The sequence below is a fragment of the Pelobates fuscus genome, chromosome 6 (assembly GCF_036172605.1).
Source record: "Pelobates fuscus isolate aPelFus1 chromosome 6, aPelFus1.pri, whole genome shotgun sequence".
Lineage (NCBI taxonomy): Eukaryota > Metazoa > Chordata > Amphibia > Anura > Pelobatidae > Pelobates > Pelobates fuscus.
Genome location: NC_086322.1, coordinates 62,532,255 through 62,558,445, shown reverse-complemented (window position 1 = coordinate 62,558,445; position 26,191 = coordinate 62,532,255). Strand labels below are relative to the sequence as shown.

The 26,191-nt window shown below is 42.5% G+C and overlaps 1 protein-coding gene across 2 annotated transcripts in view; it reads left to right on the top strand.

The window, feature by feature from the left end:
- Positions 1 to 26,191, top strand: part of CLNK (cytokine dependent hematopoietic cell linker) — a 163,212-nt gene that overhangs the window by 65,632 nt on the left and 71,389 nt on the right. For both annotated transcript variants that reach the window (XM_063459874.1, XM_063459873.1), the window contains exon 4: positions 18,110 to 18,149. In XM_063459874.1, coding sequence (XP_063315944.1) covers positions 18,110 to 18,149 — 40 coding nt within the window. The remainder of the gene's footprint in view (positions 1 to 18,109; positions 18,150 to 26,191) is intronic.

The window sequence follows — 26,191 nt, the reverse complement described above, 5'->3', positions numbered from 1 at the left end:
AAGTTGCCTGAAATAGCTCACATGATGTTTAAGGAAAGTGAACCATAACTGTATTAGCGCTGTTATTAGTTGTTTAGATATTTAAGAACTGATTGATGTTGATGTTACAACTGCTCTGAGGTTCCTAGGTGAATATCCGACATGTTAGACGGGTTCACAGACATCCCCCCCACCAACCGCACCTACTGGCTAGGCGGCGGAACGCGGCTCTGCACTTGGGAGTCATACTGGGTACACCACCCACGAATTGTCCTAAACCCCCCTTACCCCTCCTACCCCTCCCACCCCATCCATAGGTATGCAGATCACATGTTACCTACCCAAAAAATTTATTTCCACAAACAATACCAGAACTTGACAATAACCACCACGCACAGGGCACCACTCCAGTTCGATAGAGTCTACCCTAGCGTTTGGTACTACATAGTATTATCAAACCAATATGAAATTATTGACCTATAACGTAAAAGGGTTGAACACCCCAGGTAAACGACGACTTTTGCTACAAGAGCTTAGGACAAAGGGGATTGATGTTGCCTGTATCCAGGAGACTCATTTCAAAAATACCAAAACCCCTGAAATATATACCAAACTTTTCCCGGTTCAATACCATGCAGTCTCAGAGAATAAGTCCAAAGGGACGTCTATCCTAATTCACAAAGATGTGGCGTTTGTTGAACAGGGGAAATTGGTTGATTCGCAAGGCAGATTCATTATCCTGATAGGCCTTTTCAATAACGCCCCATACACGCTTGTCTCAGCATACTTCCCTAACACGGGAACAGAGGCATTTCTCCGGCGCCTCCTGCACCAAATTGAAAAAATAAAAATAGGAGGGTTAGTCCTCTGTGGAGATTTAAATTTTATTACCTCTCCTGAGGAAGACACGTCAGCGATACACCAAAGTGTGAGAAGGGGACACCTGGTAGCCTTGGGTAAATCGTTAACTGCACACCTTACACTGCACAACTTATATGACAGCTGGAGGGTCCTCCACCCTGGGGAAAGGGATTATACCTTTCATTCCAAGGTACACAATACCTACACTCGCATAGATACATTCTATGTAGACCAAGCGACATTAGCACAGGTTTCGAAATGTCACATTGGTGAGATAACGTGGTCGGACCACAGCCCGGTATACCTAGAGCTCTCTGACTCCTTCCAGTTTAAAGGGAAAGGGACTTGGCGGTTAAATGAAACATTGTTACAAGATCACACATTCCTGTCCCGAGTAAAAAAGGAATTAGAGAATTATTTCCAAACAAACTCCGGGGGAGAGGTGTCAGACTCAACTGTGTGGTTAGCACACAAGGCTGTGGTGAGAGGACTCTTTATCGGACGCGCCTCACACCTAAAAAAACGTAGACAGGAATCACAGGTAGAATGCCAGAAACTGTTGGCTATAGCGACTGCCAAAAATAAAACAAACCCTTCTAGTGCACTGGCTAATCAGGTACAGACCCTGACGGACCGACTGACTGAACTAAACGCCACAAAAACTGCCTACTTTCTGCAAAAAATGCAAGCAACCTCTTACCACCACAGTGGTAAAGCCACTAAATACCTTGCAAATAGGTTGAGGGCAAGACTAGCAGCGTCTAAAATATCTTATCTGCACACCACTGAAGGCAAAAAGGTACAAAACCCCCTAGACATCTCGCAAGCATTTGCGAATTACTATTCGAACTTATATAACCTAAAAGACCAACCTAACGTCCCCCCACTGAACGAATCCTCGAATCGCTCGTACTTACAGAAGCTCCCCCTCCCACAACTTGACGACGCACATCTCACAGCCCTTCTCGAACCCATTACGTTAGAGGAAGTCCTGGACACCATCAAGCATCTGCCTGCGGGGAAATCTCCGGGGGCAGATGGGTTACCCAACGCATATTACAAATCATTCGCAGAGTTAATTGGCCCGTGGCTGGTGCGGACCTTTCGCGCAGCGGCGGACACAGGGCAGCTCCCTCCCGAGATGCTGCTGGCTACGATTGTTACCTTGCCCAAACCAGGGAAACCCCCAGACCAATGCAAAAACTTTCGACCCATTTCCTTATTAAACACAGATGCTAAGATCTATGCTAAAATCCTGGCCACCAGATTGAGTAAAATCCTCCCGACTCTAATACAAGACGACCAAACAGGGTTTGTCCTGGGGAGACAGGGCACAGATAACTCTAGGAAACTGTCCCTCGTACTGGAAAAGATGAGGGGGTCGGGCCCAGGGGGTCTGCTGCTGGCTTTGGATGCGGAGAAAGCCTTTGACCGCCTGGGTTGGCCCTTCCTCAGGCAAGTGTTGGAGAGGTTCGGATTCCCACAACAATTTATTACCCAGATGTTTGCCCTGTACTCAAACCCCACGGCCCAGGTGTTACAAGCTGGGTTCTTGTCCCAACCCTTTAAGATCTCGAACGGCACGAGACAGGGGTGCCCTCTGTCCCCCCTGCTCTATGTGCTGGCCTTGGAACCTCTTCTTACAGCTATTCGAACACATAAGGGGATCGAAGGAGTAGACTGGCATGGGAAACACATAAAAATTAGCGCTTTCGCGGACGATATTCTGCTATATATAACCAACCCTGACAAATCCTTACACAACATTATGCAGCTCATCACCGAATACGGAGAGCTGTCCTATTACTCCCTCAACACCACCAAAACACAAGCTATGAGCCTCCGCCTAGATCCACAAACACTAGCTGGCCTCCAGGAGAAATACCCATTTGAATGGAGAACTGGGAACATAAAATATCTAGGCCTGGTATTCACCAAAAACCCGAATGAAATGTTTCCCTCCAATTACAATAGAGTCTGGAGGGAATGTGCCGAGATCCTCAGAGGCTGGGGTCGCCTCTTCCTATCATGGACAGAGCGCATAATAGCAATAAAAATGACCATATTGCCAAAACTTCAGTACTTATTCAGGAACCTTCCTTGGCGAGCACCAAACTCCTACTTCAAAGACGTACAAAACACGTTGTTGCATTTCACTTGGGGTATGGGTAAAGCGAGAATCTCGCAAAAAGTGCTGATGGCCCCTGTGAGGAAGGGGGGGATGGCGTTCCCCCATGTTAAATCATATTACCAAGCAGCGATATTGACTTCCTTGCTCACACATCTCACTAGTAAGAATCAACCCCAGTGGGTACAAATGGAAAACCAAGCTATAGCTCCGTTCCAGATTGCTAACCTACTGTGGCTGCATAAGTCCACTAGACCAGGCATCCCGACTCTGCCTACACAAATTGGCTTAGCACTACACACCTGGGAAGCACATAGGAATTGTTTCGAATCGAACCACCCCCTGTCTATGGCAACCCCTGTAGAAGCCATCACCTATTGTATCCCAACATTCCATGCAACACCATGGCAAGTAAGGGGAGCTACGCACCTCTCGCATCTACACGCGGCAGGCAAGCTACTGCCCTTCCCGAAACTGTGCAAGCTTTACGATATACCACAAACATCTCAATACTCCTACATACAGCTCCAATCCTTCCTACATGGACGTAGGAAAGAACAAACACGCAACCTTAGACAGACAGAGAAACTCTCGATGTGAGAAAAAATAGGGATCTCTGGAATACCCCCGCTTACATTCAAACCACTATCTGAAAACTACAAACTTATCCAACCATACCAGTCGTTTCACGACTCCACACAAGCACAACACTGGGGCTCTGACCTGCACACTAATATATCAGAGGACACATGGAGGCATACAACATCCTCGGTGCGGAAAGCAGTCAAATCTGCCCCGCTTATAGAACAATATTACAAAACTGTGTATAGGTGGTACATGGTACCAACCCGCCTGCACAAATTGTACCCACTCACACCCCCGACCTGCTGGAGATGCGCACAAGACCTTGGCTCAGTGATGCATATATGGTGGAGATGCCCCAAACTGGAGAGGTATTGGAAGACTGTACAACAGATCATAGCTGACACCACAGACATTGCCCTCGATCTAGACCCCCTGGCATTTCTCCTACTAGACACCCCACCTGACCTACCTGCCGCACCAAAAAAGCTAATATACCACATCCTACTAACGGCTCAAAGAGTAATAGCAAAGTCTTGGAAGTCCACCACTGTCCCTAGCATCCAACATCTCCTACAAGACATAGACAAACAACGAATCTATGAAACACAATACAAGACAATACTCTCTCATACACGATGTTATGAGGAAACATGGGAGCTGTGGAGCTCCTGGAGACGAAAAAACGCAGACTCCCCGGTACCGCAAGCTCCGGGGACAGCACAATAACATCTTCCTCATAACATACATAGGACGAGTGTACGTTACGTACTCAGACATGTCTTTATATACAAGATGAGTAACAGACGTGGTTTGGGTAAATAGCAATGGTGGGAGAAAGGAAAAGAGGGGATGACAGGAATATATGAAGGGCCGAGCTTGCTCACGGGAGAAGCACCAAGAATTGATAGCCAACGAGAGGGTTCAAAGCAATAGGAATGTGTACTAACTGTATTCCACCCATTAGCCTGTTAAGTCGTAATTGACAAGCAGGGTTAGCAATGACTTCTATGTAACACTACAACTTTGATGGAATTGGATTGTATAGCCGAAATGGAAATGAAATGTAAATTTGTATTGTGACTGCTTACCCCCCCCCTTCCCCTTTTTTCTTCTGTACCTACCCTACTCCCCCCCCCATTTTATGATATCTTGAAAACCAATAAACTTCAAATTCAAAAAAAAAAAAAAAAAAAAATTCAAATAAATAAAAAAAGAAAATCCATAATACATTAGGTGGTTCAAAAAACATACTGCCCAGATGCAACCCACCTACATGGAGTAAAACCTCCATATCCATTACTGAGCTCACAAAATAAAACTGCCTTAGTCTATAACGTAAACTTCATTCTTAGGCAACATTTTTTGCAGATTTCATCCCCTGAGGCCCAATTTATATTTCTTTAGAAAAATAATTCCAAAATAATTGATATTTTTTTTAAATTAATAGCCCAATCAAGTGTTTCATCCCATCGAGTCTCAGTAATCAGTTACGTCATACTGTTCCTTGTATGCCAATATCTCAAGCTCCCCACTTTCTTACACAAGATCCTTGCATTGTCCAGCAGATGTTTAAAGTTACCATTTGTTTCTTGAACATTATTTTAAAAATATGTATTTAACACCTTCCTACACTGTCTGCTAATCTTACCACTCCCCCCTCCTGGACTTCTCTCCACCCTCCTGGATTTCAGCTAAATGCCAACTCCTTTCTCTACTCTCTATAACATGTATCCTTCTTTGGCCCTCCCTCTACTCCTAGTTTAAAGGCTCCTCCAACCTTTTATCCATCCTCTCCCCCAGAACAAAAGACCCTCTGCTGCTCAGGTTACCTATCATAATCTTGAGATCAAATATTTTATCAACTGATCTCCAAAAGAGGTTATCTGTTTAATAAATTGTGTTATATACCATAAAAATATGTGGGTCACACTAAACACAAATTGAAAACCAGAATTTTGGAGCATATTTAAATTCTTTATTTTTCAGTGCACATCAGAAACGTTACAACGTTTGAAAAAGATTAGGTAATATGCTGTTAGTGTGTTAGCTTGTTCAAAGGAGAGTCTTGCACCTTTTTTCTGTTTTTAATAACATGTTTGCTGATACCTGTCAGCTTGCGTGTTGCCCTAGTGCCCTAGGTGTTCAAGTGTTGCTTATCTGCGCTGATTTATGGTTGTGGATTTGTCGCGCTGAGATTACAGCGTTCAGCGTGTATGTTCGTCTTTGTGTTGTTTGATAACATAGTGGGTGGATTTGGGTGGTATGTGTCCTGCCCATGGGAGAGCTTAGGACAAGTGTGCGAAGGGTGACTCGTCCACCATTATGTGTTGTATGTGATGACTCCTAACCAATGGAGTAGCGGGGGGGGGATGTTCTTTGTAGTTTGGTGTTGTCCCTAGGGCTATGTGCGGTAAGGTAGAATCTTGCTCAATCTCGGGGGGTTGTGATCCCGTTATAAATCTAGCCCTGGGTGAGGTGCCTGTATGTTGATTTGTCCTCTGTGTTCGTGTGAGTTAAGCACAAAAATCAAAAAATCATATAGATAAGATATAGTAGTGGAGGGAAAAAAGAAGGGAAAACATAAGGTTATACGTTAACTATAGAGAGCTATATGTAAAGTCCCGGTGAGACAGTCTTTTGCCGTGCTTAGGAACTGCAGGCAGGGTGCGTCGGTATCTCATGTTGAGTCGTTACTGGGGCTTGATCCTGTTGCCCTCACTGTCGCAGATCTCGGGACGAAGGGCGTTGTGTAAGCCGGGTCCCAGCTGGTCGTTGCGGTGGAGGTTCTTGGTTGGGTGTCGTGCGGCGAATGTTCCAGGCCCAGGGCCGTCAGGAATGGGGATGCATCCTCTGTTGAGGTGAGTACATGCACAGTACCGTTGTGTGATACTGTCAGGGAGCCGTTCCTACCCCATTTGTTTTCTATGTTGGCTGTTCTAAGCTGACTGGTTATTGGAAGGAATGTTTTGCGCCATATTAGGGTTGCCTTCGTGATATCTTGGTAAAATGTTAAGCAAGCTTCTTCAAATCGTATCGGGGTTTTACCTTTGAGGGCTGACAGGATTAAGATTTTATCATGGGTCGTGGAGCACCAGAGAATGACGTCTCTGGATACTATGGACGGTGGCCCTACCGGTCCTGGCAGGCGGTATATTCCCTCCATGGTCAGTTTTTTGGCAACCGCATGGGGTAAGATGGTGGTCAGTAAGCGTCTGACATAATGGGGTAGTTCTTCCGCCTTGATTGCCATCGGAATGCCCCTTATTTTGATGTTGGTGCGGCGGTGTCGGTCTTCCATCGCCGTTACTTGTGCCGTGATGTTCCTTTGAGACCAGAGTTGTTGTACTGTAGCTTGAAGCTCGGACATCTGCTTTTGGACGTCTGCAATGTCCCTCTCCGAGGCCTGTACCCGGTCTTTGACGGCTTTCAGGTTATTGCTGATAGGGGCTAATTCAGTCGCTAGGATTTTGTGAAAGTCCGCCAACAGGACCTTCAGGTCATGTCTGGTCGTCGGTGTGGAGTCGGTGGTGGCATCAGGTGTCATCGGATGTGCAGTTGCCGACTGTTCCGCCTCATGTTGCCTGTCTTGAGGTGCTGGGGTAATAGGCCGCATGGGGGTGGTAAGCCTTGGGGCTTCCGCCGGAGCGGGATGAGGTTGCACGGGTCGGTTGAACATTGTCCCTATGTCCCTGTGGTCCGTCACCGTCGCTTTTTGCGATCGGCGGCCCATTGCTGGCATGTGGGACTGGATGTCGGGTGCTGGCTGGTATGCGTTGCTACTCGCCTGTTGCGCGAGGAGGGCCTCCAGGCTCGTGAGGGACACCGCAGGGTAGGCCCCGTTTTTCCGTCTGGGCTGGGCCTTGGGCTGGAAGAATGGCATCGATCGCCTCGGGCGACGGTGGAGGTTGTCGCTGGGACCTTTATAGGTCGAGGTGGGTTATCGATTTTGTGGAATTTGAGGTTTTGTGATTATCATAAGAGGAGCTTGCATGCATGGCGTCTATTCAGGCTGGTGGTCATTTTGGAGCATATTTAAAGCATTAAATAAGCCAGTGTAAAACATTGTGCTGTAGGCAATATGGCCTTCTTCTTATTTCAGGGTATAAAGAAATGTAAGTTGGACCGAGGGCCGGTGCAAGGATTTCTGCCGCTATCCCTTGCCGTCTGGCTTCTCTGTCCCCCTCTCCTCTGGACGGTCACTGGCATTTTTTGGCAGGTGCATCATGGTAAGGAGGTGCCTTACCTAGCACAGCTTCGAGGGCACCCTGAGGTGGCCAGATGAGGTGCCCCCCCGTGACAGAGTTCCTCTCAGCGCCCCCACTTTCGTGCGCCTTGAGGATCGGCCCGGCGCTGTGGGTGGCTAAAGAACCATTTGCCCAGCGCTGAGACCCCAGACAGGAGCAAGCAGCCCACCAGGAAACATCCCAGTGGGCGCCCCAGCAGACCAGCGACCTAGGAAAATGCCTAGTTCGCCTAACGGTTGCGCCTTGGTTGGACCCCAGGGGAGGCAATCTACAAAAGAACAGACTAGGCCTCGAGGTACCTGAATTTAGTAGGGAACTTAAACATTTATTTAGATGCTGTATCATTCATTTTGGTTAAACATTTGATTGTACAATGTTTATAACTTAATAATTTTAAAGGGACACTATAGGCACCCAGACAATGTCATCTCATTGAAGTGGACTGGGTGCACTGTCCCTATCCCTTTAATCGCGCAATGTAAAACATCTACCATTTCAGATAAATGGCAATGTTTTTATTGCAGGGTTAATACTGCTTCAATGCGCTTTCTGCTGTTCCATAGAGTTTGACTCCTTGAAACGACACTGGACATCCTCATGCTTTGTATGATTCAATGCTCTTCCATGGGAAGACCTAATGCGCACCCGGCAATCACAGTGCATATGCATTAGGTTCCTCCTCACGATGATGTTCGGTAAGTGTTAAAGGGTTATTTAACCATTTCATGGCACGCTGGTCAGGAGGAATACAACACTATAGTGTTTCTTTAACTGAATAAATAATTATATTGTTAATATCATTTTTTTGACAAGTGAATAATATGTTTTAGGTTCCCAGGCAATTTATGTTTGTATGTAGTGTGGGAATAATGAGTACATGTATGCATAATTTGTTATAATATTTGGGAATGTCATATTAATATTTTCAGCCATTATCTTTCCTGTTATTAATCTCACCATGATGATTTTCTGATTCTTTTAGAATCTAGGGGAGAAAGGTATGGTTGCACTTGCACCCTAGTAAATTGCAGTGCTCTTGCTAAAACTCAGGAAAATTATTTTGGATGGATTGAATCCATATTCTACTACAATATAAAGGAATCTTTGGGAATTTGTGAAGTTCTCTATAAGAGACCAACGTTTTAAATGTGGTATTGTCGCATTGTGAATATTGAAATAGTGATATTACTTTAGGTGGCAGTATAAGTCTCTTTTTCCCACAGAGAGTAAAGAGAATGCCGTTTTATTTTGTGAGCTCGGTAACGGATATGGGGGTTCCCTCCAGGTAGCTGGGCTGTTGCTGTGTAATATGTTTTTTGAGCCACCTAATGTTTTCTGAATCTTTTTTATTATTTGAATATCTTGTTTTCTTCTAATCTTCTCCACATATTTTTGTGATGATGATACGACTATCTCTTCTTGTGCTGGTTTGCAAAATTGGATTTATTTGATAGAACTGACTAATTGTTTGTGGTTATGGATCTCAGTCGATTGCTTTTGTCTGGCTATCAGATATGTTGTTGTTATTTGGGTTATTGGCACTCCCTCTAGAATGTAAGTTCTTTGAGCAGGGCCCTCCATCTCTCTGTTCCTGTACGTCCAGTTGTCTGGTTACAATTACTGTTATTATTGTCTGTTAGTCCACCCATTGTACAGCGCTACGGAATCTGATGGTGCTATATAAATAATAAAATAATAATAGTAATAATAATAATATTAATTGCTGAGGAAGCTTTGTTATAGATATGAAATGGGTTCAGTCTACCTTTTGATTTTTATTTATTTTTCAGTTCATATTCTTGAAGGTGCAGTATAGCATTATTGTATCTTAAGCAATCTAAAACCGGGGGTTAGCCTTATGGTATAAATTTTGCCATGGCATCCTATTCAGAGAAACCACAAAAGGAAAAGTTAAAGAAAAACAAAGTATATGCATATCTTGGAGCTAATTCCTGATAAACTTTCTCTAGATCAGTCCACCTATAACTCAATGGACAAAGACACTTGCAACAGTATGCAGGATTCTCATACAGTCTCATAGTCCAAACAACAGAAATAGGTATTCCTTTGAACAAAAGGGGCCTCCTAATGCATTCAAGACAGAGAAGAAAAATGGATATAAGAAAATAAAGATTTAAAAAATGTATTGAAGTCAAACTCCCCATTTAAACATCTTGGGTACAGGGAATCCAAACTATGGCTTCAATATTTTTATTTTTTTCTTCAGTAGTTTAAGCCTGTCACCTCCCTGTCTCAAAAGGTGGTACATCATCAATAGTTTGGAACAGGGCCGCCATCAGGGGGTGACAGCCATAATGGAGTGGCGAAACTGCCCCAAGCATTTAGGGCCACCCGATGGGCCCTATATCTTCCGGGGCCCGGTCAGTGCTGCGGTCGGGTAATTGCGCGACCGGGCCCCTTTAAAAATGCTGCTGGGAGGAAGTGACGGACGGTCACTTCCTCCCAGCTTACTCCGCGCGGGGTGAGAGGGAGAGCAAAGGGAGAGCAGAGGACACCAGAGACATCCACTCCCATCATCCCCAGCCACCCTCCTGCAACTTAAAGGTAAGAGGAGGGTGGCTGATAAATGAGGTGTGTGTGTCTGCAAGTATGTGTGTATGTCAGTATGTCTGTTTTTGTGTGTGTGTGTGTGTGTGTACGTATGTCTGTGTGTATGTCAGTATGTATGTTTGTGTGTATGTCTGTGTGTGTATGTATGTCTGTGTGTCAGTATGTATGTCTGTGTGTATGTCAGTATGTATGTCTATGTGTGTATGTATGTATGTGTGTATGTCAGTATGTATGTCTATGTGTGTGTGTGTGTATGTCAGTATGTATGTGTGTATGTCAGTATGTATGTCTGTGTGTATGTCAGTATGTATGTATGTATGTGTGCATGTGTGTATGTGTCTATCTGTATGTGTGAGTATGTCTGTATGTATGTCTGTTTGTCAGTATGTATGTCTGTGTGTGTGTATGTCAGTATGTATGTATGTATGTATGTATGTGTGTGTGTGTGTGTGTGTATGTCAGTATGCATGTCTGTGTGTGTATGTCTGTGTGTATGCCTGTGTGTATGTCTGTGTGCATGTCAGTATGTATGTCTGTGTGTGTATGTATGTCTGTGTGTATGTCAGTATGTATGTCTGTGTGTGTGTCAGTATGTATGTCTGTCTGTGTGTATGTATGTCTGTGTATGTATGTGTGTGTATGTATGTGTGTATGTCTGTGTGTATGTCTGTGTGTGTGTATATGTGTATTTCTGTGTGTGTGTATGTGTGTGTGTCTGTATGTATGTCAGTATGTCTGTGTATGTATGTATGTATGTCAGTATGCATGTATGTCTGTGTGTATGTCAGTATGTCAGTATGTGTGTATGTGTCTATTTATATGTGTGTGTGTCTATCTGTATGTGTTTGTGCATGTCTGTATGTATGTCTGTATGTATGTCTGTTTGTCAGTATGTATGTCTGTGTGTGTGTCTGCAAGTATGTATGCATGTCTGTGTGTGTGTCTGCAAGTATGTATGCATGTCAGTATGCATGTATATCTGTGTGTGTGTATGTCAGTATGTATGTGTGTATGTATGTATATATCTATCTTTCAGTATGTATGTCAGTATGCATGTTTGTCCGTGTGTGTGTATGACAGTATGTCTGTGTGTATCTGTGTATATATATATATATATATATATATATATATGGATGGTTAATCTCCGCTGTACATCAACCAACAGGGTTGGTGTTCCAGTAGAAAAAAGACCCCCGCAGTGATGTAGATTAATTTAAAAATAAACAAATATGTTTAAATGTCTATCTGTTCCTGTCCAAATCTGAGATGATTAAATTGCGTATACGCAGAAGTAAATTCGCACTGACACACGGAGTTCAGGTTAAAAGCACTTCGAGAAAATGTAATGGCATCTGATTAAAAGCGGGCTCGCAGACCCTTATAAGAGCAAAATTACATCATCATTGAATATCAAGATAACAACAAATAAACATCATTAATTGGATTAGGTGTTAAGTGGTTATGTCAATGTCCACCCATCAATATTATTTATTGGCTCAAGTACTAAGTGGCTGACTAGGTGTCCTCCCACCGGGAGGTGGCGTCATTCTGGACACGGGTGTGGACAGATGGCTCAAGCGCCATCTTACCCAGCACGAGGCTTACTCGGTGGGAAGGGGGGCTTGGGCGTCATTTTGGGTAGTTAGTGATGTCAGACTCGGGGTCAGGTTCAGGGTCTTTTTTATGAAAGAACATTTCATTAGAGCAGTTTTCACATGGCCTAGCTATAGTATACTTTGTTTCACATTACAGGAACTTGATAATTCCGGTGTTAGTCATGTCCTTCTAGAAAATACATTCTCTATTCAATATTCTAAATGCTGTTATGAAAATCTGTCATGTAATGTAGTTAAAATGGAGTTAGTACAAAATTTCAATATAGGATCAATAAAGGTTTTTTAATAATTCTACATCAGCAGTACCAAGAGGAGACTCCAGGGGTCTCCAGGGTCTTAACCCCAAAACACTAAGTGGAAAAAACAAAAAGAGAACACAGAACGCTAAATACAAATGTCAAAGACAAATGTAGCGAGCTGTGTATATCTGGAAAGATACTGTAGTCTAGGAAAAGTCTATTTTATACATAATGTACAAAAGGTCAGAATATCCCTATATAAAGAGAATTAAAAAAGTAGATAGAAAGAACCCCGGATGATAAACATATATCACTATTATAATCAAAAAGACTGCAGACAGCTACTGTAAGCTTTAATTAATCTGGCTCAATATGCTGCTGCAGCATTAACACTATTATATCTAGTACATCAAACAGGGAGCAAAAAAGTAAATTGAACTGCCACCTCAATCTAGCCTCTAATGTGCTAATGCATTTAGCGTAATACAATAATCCCAAACTATATAAGGTCTCAAAAATGCTGATTGGGGCAGTGTATCCAATAATCACTTAGATAAGCACATAATAGTATAGCATGCTGCCTCCTAGGAGAACCAGTAGAGAGAATATAATAGTATAGATACACAAAAAAAAGATGAGGCCTTATATAAAAGAGGATTATAGGAGGTACAAAACATAGATATCATGAAGCTTAGAATGCTCACGGCATATCTATGGATAGAGTATAAGTTACAAAGAAGTCCTCAGAAAGGAAGTGAAAAAGACAGATAGTAACAAGTACTGCATATAAGACTAGCAGTCTGAATGGTACATTCTCTCTCACTTCCTAAATGTGACTACTAGACCTCTACAGTGGCAGATGAATATAACTTAGTATCTACTTAAAATAAAAAAATAAAAAAATAAAAAAATTAAGAGTGAAGCAAATTCAGTGCCATGCCGTGATCAATGTGTAGTGTCCATAGAAAATCAAAATCAAAACGCCTGACGCGCGTTTTGGTGCTAGACAAGAGCACCTTCGTCAGAGGCAAACGAGCTACTGCTCAAAAAGTCGCTTATATATCTTATTCACCATTCACCATCTCGTGAATCTTTCCTCCAATCACCATCATGTAATTGTCAGAGGCGTGACTGGCGTTTCCCGCACCAAATACATCTGTTCAGCGGGGCTAAACCGGTGACGTCATTTGAGTGGGACGGTCATATGATAATGATTATGTCAAGCTCCGCCCACTCCTCTCCGTTGAAAATGGCATTACATCACTTTCTTTGGTATACAAACAAATTACCCAAATTATATAGTCCGTATACAGAGTCAGAGCCCATTTCAAAGGGATGTTTGGGGCTAGACAGGATATTCTTATTATTAATCAAATCCAATGTATCACTATTGTGAAGATGGAGAAAAAATACCACCATGACTATTAGATATAAAATAAAATAATATAATATAGTTATCTCTGTGAGTACCCCAGATATTTTAGTTTATATGGGGTCAAAATCCTATATGTCAATATGGTAAAGAGTATATGTATATGTACTGTATATAAATAGATGATTATATGGAATAAAACAATATTACAGGGATACTCAAACACTCATCCTAATTATTTGATGACCAGGTTCGATACAGTTATAATTTACAGTTATAATTTGGAAGCACAGGCAAGGAGTCTTAAGAGTAAAATATTAATCAGCATTTCTCCTGTAATAGGGAACAAGGCATAAACATTATAATAGGTAAGGTAGCGAACTACATTTGATATTGAGAAATCTCTTAAAGGGAAAGACCTCAAAATAAAAATTACATAAGGTCTACTAGAACTACTTATTTACAATTTGTACAGGTGTATCGTGAAATACAAGAATAAAGTTGAAAAAAATAAATAAAAATAAGGAATACACAGTTTGGGAACCGCTGTGCTAGTATGTGGATGATAAAAAGTGTCTCCTTTTATAAAGGACCCACACAAACCACAGTTCAAACAGGGAAATACCAGAGATGGTAGAAACCTCTGTTTCTTGTCAAAGGTGCCCACATCTGCACAACAAAAAGAGTATCCCTGAAACTATTATTTTGTCTGTAGTAACAGAGAGGGGGATTTTGAAACGCTAAGATATTGGTGCAACTTCTCTTGAGAACTCCCCAATGTTTGAGTCTGAGTATGTGAGAAACGTTTTTACTCAATTCATTAAAAGTACTGCATACATCATCCCTGGTGGTGTCAGTCTTTTTTGGTTTTAAAGCTTTTGTCTTCCATAGGACAAGATAATTTTCTTGTCTCAAGAGATCTCTTAAATAGCCTCTTATTTCAAATTGACAATCTCATCATGTCTCTCATCCAAAAGAGTCTCCTCAGAAACATTCTTCATTATTCTCATCAAATAACTACAAGGAAGTGAGCATAAAGTCTCCTCTAGATGGAAGCCAGTAAGAACGAGAAGGTTACTTTAAACTGGGGATATGGTATACAGATCTGTGACCTATTTACCGCCACAGTACTGTATTATCAGATCTAAAAGCTTATTTGTGTTCTGCTCCAGTGCATCGTGAACCTAATGTTGAGATTCATCAGGTTAATTTCCTCATGAAATTTCATAAGGGTCTCAGGTGATCTGGTTCTTTGAATAAGGTTCTTTGAATAAGGTTTTAGTTTTAATGGCGTCCTTATCTGAGTATATTGTTAAATTCCTCCAGCGTGAATGCATCACGTTGCCAAATGAAGATGTCATCTATGTATCTTTTATACAGACATACATTGTCATTCCATTTGTGCTTGTTTCAGATGTGATGGTTTTCCCAAAAACTCATTAATAAGTTGACAAAACAAGGGGACCATTTTATCCCCATTGCTGTGCCATTTTTTGAAGGTAATATTTTTCTTCGAACCAGAATTAGTTATTAGTAAGGATAAACAAGATCCCTTTCAATATTAGTTCCATTCGAAGGTGATTTAGATCTTTGGTTGTTCTCAGTGCATTAGCTACAGCATCACATCCCTTGATGTGGTATATTATAGCATATAAAGACATCACATCCATCATTACAAGTAGGTGTTTGTCTAACCATTCAAAACTAGTTAAATATCTAATGATACTAGTGGTGTCTTTTAAATGTGATTTTACTTTTTTTACATAGAGTTGAAAGAAGCAATTGATGTATTCTGAAAAATTCACTGTTGGTGAATCTATACTGGAAATAATAGTGTCCTTACATGGTGGATAATATGTGTATACATAAAGAGGTTGGAAGCTCAAGGAAAACACTCAAATAAATGGGGTTGACCCATATAAACTACCAAAGTAGTGACAGGCAAGAGAGGAGACTTGAGTGCCCTTAAGAAATAATTAAGATTAAAATATAACTTTTATTAATATAATAATAAAAAAATGATTATCAGGTGTTGAAACATCAAAAAAGGTAATTAAATATTAAATATATGATAATGCTTCAGCAATTCGTGACCCCATGTATCTAGGGTAACCTGGTATCTCTAACCTAGCACCTAAGGATCTAAGGTGATGGAGTGACAGAAGATTCATCAACAATATGTAGCCAAGGGTGTTTAGGATAGCATGGTGCCTCTACCCTAACACCTCAGGATCTAAGGTGAGGAAATGACACTTGTTAAATGAAAGAGAATTAATCAGCAGGTTATAACCCAATGTGACTAGGATGGATCAATATCTCAATCCTAGTGCATCAAAATGTCTTTCTTCAGTAATTCATAACCCCATATATCTAGGGTAACCTGGTATCCCACATTTATTAAGTGTGGGGGATTTAGTCAGCTTAATATGTCTAGGACGGCAAGGTGTCTCAAGCCTAGCACATAAAAATAACTATTTGTTAAATGAAAGAGAATTAATCAGCAGGTTATAACCTAATGTGACTAGGATGGATCAATATCTCAATCCTAGTGCATCAAATGTCTTTCTTCAGTAATTCATAACCCCATATATCTAGGGTAACCTGGTATCCCACATTTATTAAGTGTAGGGGATTTAGTCAGCAGGTTATCGCCCAATGTGACCAGGACGGATCAATATCTCAATCCTAGTACATAAACTATATATGATGGTAATCATTAATATGTCTAGGACGGCAAGGTGTCTCAAGCCTAGCACATAAAAATAACCATATGGTAGTAGTGAAATGCTGCTTTTGGAAATTCAGCTTAAACCATACAGATAAATCGAACAAATAACATTTAACACACAGAGGACCTGTTCAAACGTTTTCAGAGTACCTCTGATGCATTTTCATTGCAACAAAACAATGTTGCAGTTAATGCTTAATGAGAATAACCGATAGATCGAACAAATAATATTTAACACACAGAGGACCTGTTCAAAAGTTTTCAGGGTACCTCTGATGCATTTTTATTGCAACAAAACAATGTTGCAGTTAATGCTTAGTAAAAGTAACCAATTGTGCTGATTGCCATGTAGAGCTTTAATGGCTCGAGCTGAATCACTAAATCTGTTAGGGAGAGTGAGAGCTAGGCTGATAGAACAATACCAAAATCGTGAAGAATACAGCTGGTATAGCTGCTTGTTCTAAGTACAAGGCGTCTGCTCACTGACTAACAGAAAAAACTGCTCGGGATTCGTACAAGAATGGAGATTATGGAGATACCGGTCAGGCTCCATGCTTCCAGCATGCTTCCAGCTGTATATGTGTATACATGATTAAGGCTTACATAACCGAAACATTGTATTTCATACCGTGAACCAGGGCCATATGTGGCCTCAAAATAATATCGGTTTATCTACATATCTTGCTGTGATGCCCGTTCTTCAACATTTACTTTTGCATTGAGGTGATAAAGCAGTCCTGATGGAGGTCCACAAGATTCCTCCGAGCGGCACAGTTCTTTTACTACTCCATAACATATTTCAGTCACACCATGCAGTCAGTCACACCATGCAAATGTGTATTCTTGACCCTATAGTGTTAAAAACACATGTTAGGTCCTTGGTCCCCACCTTTCTTTCCTTAAATAAAAGGAAAACACAATTTTTCCAGCATTCAGCAGGTCTGAGTCGCTGGAACTGCTCCCGATCTGACTACTTGGCTGACATCAGCAGAACTGATGCTCTCAGCCAATCACAATGTTTCCCATAGGAAAGCATTGGATTGGCTAAGATCTTCAATTCTGATTATGTCAGCCTAGGAGGCAGGGAGGGGGCAGAGCAAAATGCCAACCTAGTCAGTCAGCATCTCCTCTTTGAGATGCATTGAATCAATGCATCTTCATGGATAAAATTCAGCATCTCCAGGCAGAGCGTGAAGACGCTGAAAGTCAGTGCTGCACACTGTGCAGCACTGACCCAGGAAGCACCTTTAGTGGCCGCCTGAGTGAATGCCACTGGGGTGTCCCTAGGCTGTAATGTAAGCACTGCCTTTTCTTTGAAAAGGCAGTGTTTACATTAAAAAGCTTGCAGGGATTGACTATACTCGTCAGAACAACTAAATTAAGCTGAAGTTGTTCTGGTGACTCAAGTGTCCCTTTAAGGAATGCAAAAAAACCTGGACTGGTGATAGTCTGACATTTTGCAATATGTACTACAACTCCTACCATGTTTATTTAGTTAATGGTAGTACTAGATTAGCTTTTTATCCTTCAGTACATAAAGTAGTAGTTATTGCTTACATTTGTCAGTGTAATTGTTGTTGAAGAAAACTCCCATCATACTTATATGGCTGCTAAAAGCATGTGATTTGAGTTTTGATTTAGTGAAATAAATATCATTAAAAAAAACATAACCACTGTTTTTCTTTATGGTTTACCAATTCTTTGGATACACTTGGCATGGCCTGTGTGAATGTAATAGCACAAGTTATAGTAAAGGTAATAATTATTGTGATATCCTTCTCTATAGGAGCCTGAACTTGAAGATAACAGATTCCATTCAGTTAAAGGTATTTAACTTGGTTTGCAAAGAAGTGTGGTGATTGACAAAGTTAGGCTAAAATTGTCAATTTGTATATGATTTCCACTTTGGTAGAGTTGTTTTTACATATCTACCCATGTTAATAATGCTCTGTTTAATGAGTATATTAGTTTAGGGACACTGAGGACACCAATACAACATTTGCCGTTTCGTTTTTATTTTTTTGTATGCTCAAATCTTTCTAGTTTTTGCATAAAATAAATAAATGTTTTGCAGAATGCTGCACCGTATGTCTGCTTTTTTAGCGCCGCCCCCTTATTTCAGAAAAATATTCTCATAGGAAAGGTATGTGCACAGCGTAGTCACTGACAGCACTGAATGATTTGAACTACAAAACAATGGCCCAGGTTCTCTGTCTACTCTCTGTTCTTGCTCTGCCTATGTTTAATGAGTAATACAGACGTGGGCCCCTTACTCACGAGAGGGATATTGGCTATACCTCATTGCAAAAAATACAGCATATTAATAAGGTCAAAGTCAATCAAATGCACTAAATTTGTATTGGTGCCCACAGTGTCCCTTAACACTATTTTAACACTTAACACTAGAACTGTTACTTCTGACATTAATTAATTAATCAATTAATTAATTAATTGAACAATAGTGTGGCTTTGTTTTAATAGCTTATGTATTTTTGTAATTAAATTTGTAATTTAAAAAATTTATGGAAATACAAAGTGTAATATAAATTTGAGAATTAAGAATAACTCCAATATGGTGAAAAGATTGTATGTCATCAAAATTTTGTGAATTATTATTATTATTATTATTATTGCAATTTATATAGCGCCTACAGATTCCGTAGCGCTTTACAATATTATGAGAAGGGATTTAACTATAGATAGGACAATTACAAATAAACTTACAGGAACAATAGGTTGAAGAGGACCCTGCTCGATCGAGCTTACATTCTATAGGAGGTGGGTGTAAAACACATTAGGACAGGAATTTGCAATCAAATAAGGTGGACTGTCCTTTAGGAGAGGGCAAGATACAGGTATGTGAGGTAAGGGTTAGTCTTGGAGGCCATATGCTTTCCTAAAGAGATGAGTTTTAAGGCACTTCTTAAAAGATGCAAGACTAGGGGAGAGTCTGATGGCGGTAGGCAGGCTATTCCATAGGAAGGGAGCCGCCCGCGAGAAGTCCTGCAAGCACGAGTTGGCCGTACGAGTGCGGACAACGGACAGGAGGTGGTCACGGGCAGAACGGAGAGACCGAGAAGGGACATACCTATGGATCTGTGAGGAGATATAAGAGGGGCTAGAGTTGTTCAGTGCTTTATAGGTGTGAGTTAGTACCTTGAATTGACTCCTATAGCATACAGGAAGCCAATGTAAGGACTGGCAGAGGGGTGAGGTGTGAGAGAAACGACTAGAGAGGAAAATCAGTCTAGCAGCAGCGTTCATTACGGACTGTAGGGGTGCAGTACGGCTTTTGGGAAGACCAATCAGGAGAGGGTTACAGTAATCCATGCGGGAGATTACCAGAGCATGGACAAGCTCCTTGGTAGTATCTGGTGCAAGAAAGGGGCGGATGCGGGCTATGTTTTTAAGATGGAATCTACAGGATTTGGCAACATGCTGGATGTGAGGCTAAAAGGTGAGACCAGAGTCAAGTATGACGCCAAGACAGCGCGCTTGCAAGGATGGACTGATGTTGGTACCACAAACTTGAAGGGAGAGTGAAAGAGGAGGATCAGTATTAGGAGGAGGAAAGACAAGGAGCTCAGTTTTTGAGAGATTGAGTTTCAGAAAGCGGGAGGACATCCAGTCAGAGATGGAAGAAAGGCAAGCAGTGACACGTTGCAGGATGGCAGGGGAGAGGTCCGGGGAGGAGAGATATAGCTGGGTGTCATCAGCATACAGGTGGTAGTGGAATTCAAAAGAGGTAATAAGTTTGCCAAGAGAGGCAGTATAAAGAGAAAATAGAAGTGGACCAAGGACGGAGCCTTGGGGAACTCCAACCGAGACAGGGCGAGGGGAGGAGGTATCATTAGAAAAGGAGACACTGAATGAGCGTTGGGAGAGATAAGAGGAAAACCACGAGAGGACAGAGTCACAGAGACCAAGTGATTGAAGAGTTTGAAGAAGGAGAGCATGATCAACGGTGTCAAAGGCCGCTGAGAGGTCAAGAAGAATTAGTATGGAGTAGTGGCCTTTGGATTTAGCTGCGATTAGGTCGTTAGTGACTTTGATAAGGGCAGTCTCTGTAGAGTGGAGAGGGCGGAAGCCAGATTGAAGGGGGTCAAGGAGAGAGTTGGAATTGAGGAAATGAGACACACGGGTAAAGACAAGCCTTTCCAGAAGCTTTGAGGAAAAAGGGAGCAGGGATATGGGACGGTAATTAGAGAGGGTGGATGAGTCGAGGGATGGTTTTTTTAGTATAGGTACTACAGTGGCATGTTTAAGGTCAGCAGGGACGATGCCAGAAGAGAGTGAGCAGTTGAAGATGTGTGTTAGAGAAGGCACGAGACAAGTGGAGAGAGATCTGATAAGGTGAGATGGGACAGGATCGAGCGGGCAAGTGGTGGGGCGAGAGGAGCAAAGAAGAGCAGCCACCTCTTGGTCAGTAGCTGGGGAGAATGTCTGAAGGGTAGGAAATGCATGATCTATGTGTGATTGAGAAACAGAAAGGCAAGGAGGGGAGAATTCTTTCCTTAGCTGTTCAATCTTGTCAGTGAAGTAACATGCAAAGTTATCAGAAGTAAGGTTAGTTTTGGGGGTGGCCACAGCAGGGCGAAGAAGAGAATTAAAGGTGTCAAAGAGACGCCTGGGGTTGCGGGAACATGAACTAATGAGAGAGGAAAAATAGGACTGTTTGGCAAGGGCAAGGGCTGCACTGTATGAACACAATATGAATCTATAATGGAGAAAGTCTGATTGGGTACGAGACTTCCTCCAGGAGCGTTCAGCACAACGGGAGCATCTTTGCAGGTAGCGCGTTGATTTAGTATGCCATGGTTGGGGGCGGGTCCTCCTTGAGGTGCTTGTTTGGAGTGGCGCTGCAGTGTTCAAGGCAGATGTAAGAGTAGAGTTATATATGGAGATGGCCAGTGAAGGACAGGAGAGGGAAGGGATGGACAGCAGTTGTGAATCAATGTCAGCTGACAACTGTTGGAGATCCAGAGAATTAAGGTCCCTCCTGAGTTGAGGGGGGTTAGGCTGAGGTTGTTGGGTGAGGGGGTATGCAAGAGCAAATGATAAGAGGTGGTGATCAGAGAGTGGATATGGAGTGTTGCAGATATTAGTTACTGTACATGCATAGTGAAGATTAGGTCAAGGGTATTGCCAGCTACATGGGTGGGAGAATTTGCCCACTGTGATAGCCCGAGGGAGGAAATTACTTACATTTACATTGAAAAACTGCTTTACATCATTTTTTACAACATTTCTTTTTATTTGAAAATGAATAAATGGAGCAATATAATAATAAAAGAAAGAGAACAAGGTAAACCAAAAATGAAAGGTGACATGAACCACATTGTAACTACTTATCACTTTCTATGCCTCAATTTATTGTTAACTCCAGTACTTCAGCATACAGCCACTCTGTGCCAACAAATAAAAGGCTAACATGGCTGGGCATAATGTTACAGTGAAAAAATAATTACTAAATTACAGTCAAATTTATTGCAAACGTGTGTATAAAAATTATTTCATCATATATTATTTTGACCTAATTAAAGAGGTTGAAAGAGTGTTTATGTAGCCGTTATGGTACTACGAGGGTTTGTGCTGTGTATGGCAGCCTGCTCAGGTGGAAATCAATATCAAGAGATTTTAGAAGCACAATTTTTGTTAGAGGAACTATTTCTATAGCAAAGAACATATTCCACGGTGCTACACAATAGGAAACAAGACAAACATTTAATTCTACCAACACATGTATGACATACTGTCACATGGGTAAAGCTCTGAATGCGGGACTCTGGGAACAGAGTCAAAATTCCATTCTGGGGTCAAAAGTCCAGGTGGCAGGGTTCAAATATGATTAAACCAAGCATGTGGCCAAGGTCGTAAATGGCAGTAGGTTCAGAGTGTTTAGTACAAGGGCAAATCCATGGTCAGAAGACAAAGCCATGGGTCAGAACAGAATAAAGCACTGAAATATATTGGCAGAGTACAGAATATTTGATAAAGTACTAACCTGAACATCTGAGGAAAGGGATTTAGGGGTACTTAGGAGAGTAGAGATGTCCCGAATAGTTCGCTGGCGAATAGTTTCTGGCGAACATAGCTTGTTAACGTTCAACGCGGCGGGCGAACATATGCGATGTTCGGTCCGCCCCCTATTCGTCATCATTGAGTAAACAGTGTCACACCAGTGCAACTCATATCTGGTGTAACAGTAGTGAACATTTAAAAAAAAAACTAGAAATTTGACTGTGAAATAATAGCAGTCAGTTTCACCATCACCACCAGAAACAGCCTTATCAGCATCGCTTGCTGGACCTGCGGCAACGCTGGAAGAGGATTGTGAGGAAGAGGAGTCAGAGGAGGAATGTGGCTTTGAGGAGGAAGACCAACCACAACAGGCATCCCAGGGTGCTCATTGTCACCTATCTGGTACCCGTGGTGTTGTACGTGGCTGGGGGGAAGAACATGGATGCTTTACAGACGTGTTGTTGATGGAGGACATGCAGAGCTTTGTAAGTCCTATGCATCGCCACAGCCCTTCGGGGTCCACCCTGAGAGAACGACTCGACCAACAGGTATCAGACTACCTCGCCTTAACTGCAGATATCGACACTCTGAGGCATCCAACCTTGTGCAAATGGGGTCTTTCATGCTGTCGTGCCTGTTGAGGGACCCTCGTATAAAAAGGCTGAAGAGGAACGACCTGTACTGGGTGTCCATGCTACTAAACCCCCGGTATAAGCAGAAAGTGCCTGAAATGTTACCAAATTACCACAAGTTGGAAAGGATGCAGCCCTTCAGGGTCCACCCTCAGAGAACGACTCGACCAACAGGTAGCAGACTACCTCGCCTTAACTGCAGATATCGACACTCTGAGGAGCGATGAACCCCTTGACTACTGGGTGTGCAGGCTTGACCTGTGACCTGAGCTGTCCAATTTGCGATAGAACTTCTGGCCTGCCCCGCTTCAAGTGTCCTGTCAGAAAGGACCTTCAGTGCAGCAGGAGGTATTGTCACTGAGAAGAGAAGTCGCCTAGGTCAAAAAAGTCTAGATTACCTCACCTTTATTAAGATGAATGAGGGATGGATCCCGAAGGGACTGACAGTGGGCGATACATTCGACTAAAAAAGGCCTGATGAGGGTGACATAACAGGGATTAAACTGATAAGAATAGTACTACTTAACACACCACTCCTATCTGGTGGCACATTAGATTGCACGTGCAGTGCCCCAAATTTGAAGTAGGAGGACCGACCAAGCATCTTTTTCCATCTCCCAGTTCCTAAGATCGATGCCATATACACGTCCCCTGATAGGGGACGTAACAGGGATTAAACTGATAGGAATAGTACTACTTAACACACCTTATAATAACGCAGAGAGAGGCAACGCAGAGAGAGGAGTCTGAAGAAGAGGAGTCAGAGGAGGATGGTGGCTTTGAGGAGGTGTAAGACCAAACACAGCAGGCGTCCCAGGGGGCTTGTTGTCACCTTTCGGGGACCCTTGGTGTTGTACGTGGCTGAGTGGAGGAAGAGACCTTCAATGACATCAGTGAGGACAAGGAACGGGTCATGGCTAGCTTGGTATCCAACCTTGTGCAAATAGGGAGTTTGTGGTTGTGCAAATGGACTGTTTGTGGTTGTTTGCGGTGCGTTAAACGGGGAGTTTGGTCTGTCACTGTGAAGCGGGCGTAACCCTTAGACTACCTGATCGATACAACATCATACCTGATGTTTTAAAGCACGTTATTCCAAACAATTTAGGAATGTTAGGTGATTTATGCCCTTTATGGATTAAAACCAGACTGCCTCAACTATGTAATTTTCCATGGGAGTTTTGCCATGGATCCCCTTCTGGCATGCCACAGTCCAGGTGTTAGTCCCCTTGAAACAACTTTTCCATCACTATTGTGGCCAGAAAGAGTCCCTGTGGGTTTTCAAATTTGCCTGCCTTTTGAAGTCTATGGTGGTTCGCCCGTACGCGAACATTTGCGGAAATTCGCGTTCGCGAATGGAAAATGTTATGTCCGCGTCATCTCTAAAGGAGAGGTATTAGCAGTAGAAAGAGGTGCTCATGCCATTGTACAGAACAATGAGACCAGCGGTGTATTTACCGTGAGGCTGACAAGGCATTTTTCTTGTGCGGAACTTTCTGGGGGGCAGCAAAAAAAGCCGCCCCCCCCCCCCCCCAATCGCCCTGGCAAATGCCTTGCCAGCCTCTTGTCCTGGGGGACTCATGAGCTGGCCAGCTGGCCACCTCAGGGTCCCCCAAGGCTGGCAGCAGCAGCACTTTCTGGAAGCACTGATCGTCCTGTTCAGCTCCCTGGCGCACACCGCAGTGATGCCGGAGCCGGAATATGACGTCACTCCGGCACCGGCTGCACTTCACGCGAGGGAGCTGAACAGGAGGATCAGAGCTTCCTTGCCGACTGCAGTGACCGGCCGGAGGCCCAGCAGCCCCACTGGACCCAAGGGAAAGTGAGAATCCACCCAGCACTCCCAAAGGGAGGCTGAGGGGATTAAATTTAAAAATAAATGTGAGTGTGTTAGTGTGTGCTTGTCTGTTGGTGAGTTTGTGCGTGTCTTTTAGTGAATGTGTTATTATGTGTGTGTCTGTTAGAGAGTGTGATAGTGTGTGTCTGTTAATGTGTATGCATGTCTGTTAGTGAGAGTGTGTACATGTCTGTTAGTGACTGTGGGTCTGTTAGTGAGTGTGTGTGTCTGTTAGTGAGAGTGTGTGAGTGTCTGTTAGTGTATGTGTGTGTGTGTGTGTTAGTGAGTGTGTGTGTGTCAGTGAGTGTGTTAGTATGTGTGTCTGTTAGTGACTGTATGTATGTTGTCTGTTAGTGAGTGTGTATGTGTGTATGTCAGTGAGTGTGTATGTCTGTTAGCTAGTGTATATGTGTCTGTCAGTGAGTGTGTATGTGTATTTAGAAGGTGCGGTGGGGGGAAGGGTGCCCGAGTTTTGTCATGCTTAGGGCAGCACAAAACCAGGATACACCACTGGGTGAGACCTCACTTAGAGTATTGTACACAGTACTGTAGACCATATCTCCAGAAGGATATTGATACTTTGGAGAGAGTTCAGAGAAGGGCTACTAAACTGGTTAATGGTTAATGGTTTACAGGATAAAACTTACAAGGAAAGGTTAAAGGTTCTTACCATGTATAGTTTGGTAGAAAGACGAGACGGGGGGATATGATATCAGACTAGATGGTCCAAATGGTTCTTATATGCCCTCACATTCTATGTTTCTGTGTTTCTACATGCTAACTGAGCACACAGAACAAGCTCTGTGTGTGTAGTGGACATAGTTTAGCAGGATAGGCATGATGGAAGTCTTGGGTACATCGAGACACAAGTACATAGAATGAAGGTAACCAGGATTAATCCTCTACATCTCAAGTATTTTTTGCACTTTGTATTTGTCTGAGCCTCCAATAAAGACATAAGGAGGAGATTGTAGTTGACTGGAAAATGTTTTGGTTTTCCAGGGTTTCAAGAGGGAAACATGGAAAACTGATATTTGATAGTTGAAGGCAAGCACCCATAGGTTGTACTATTGCTGTAATGGGAAAGAGTCAAATTTACTTGGATCCCAATTTTGGTATGGATTTAGGAACTACATGTAGATGGAATATGTGTCTGTAAAACAAATCAGCGTTTGTTTTGCTATATGTTTGCCTTTAGTTGGAATGAAGTGGGCCATTTTGGATAGCCTGCCCACCACTATCATGATAACATTTTAAAAGTTGGAGACAGGAAGTTCCACAATTATATCCACAGTGATGTGGGACCAGGATCAAGAAGGAATTGGCAAAGGATGTCACAATCCTGCTGGTTTGTCATATTCTTGGAGTGGTTACATACAGT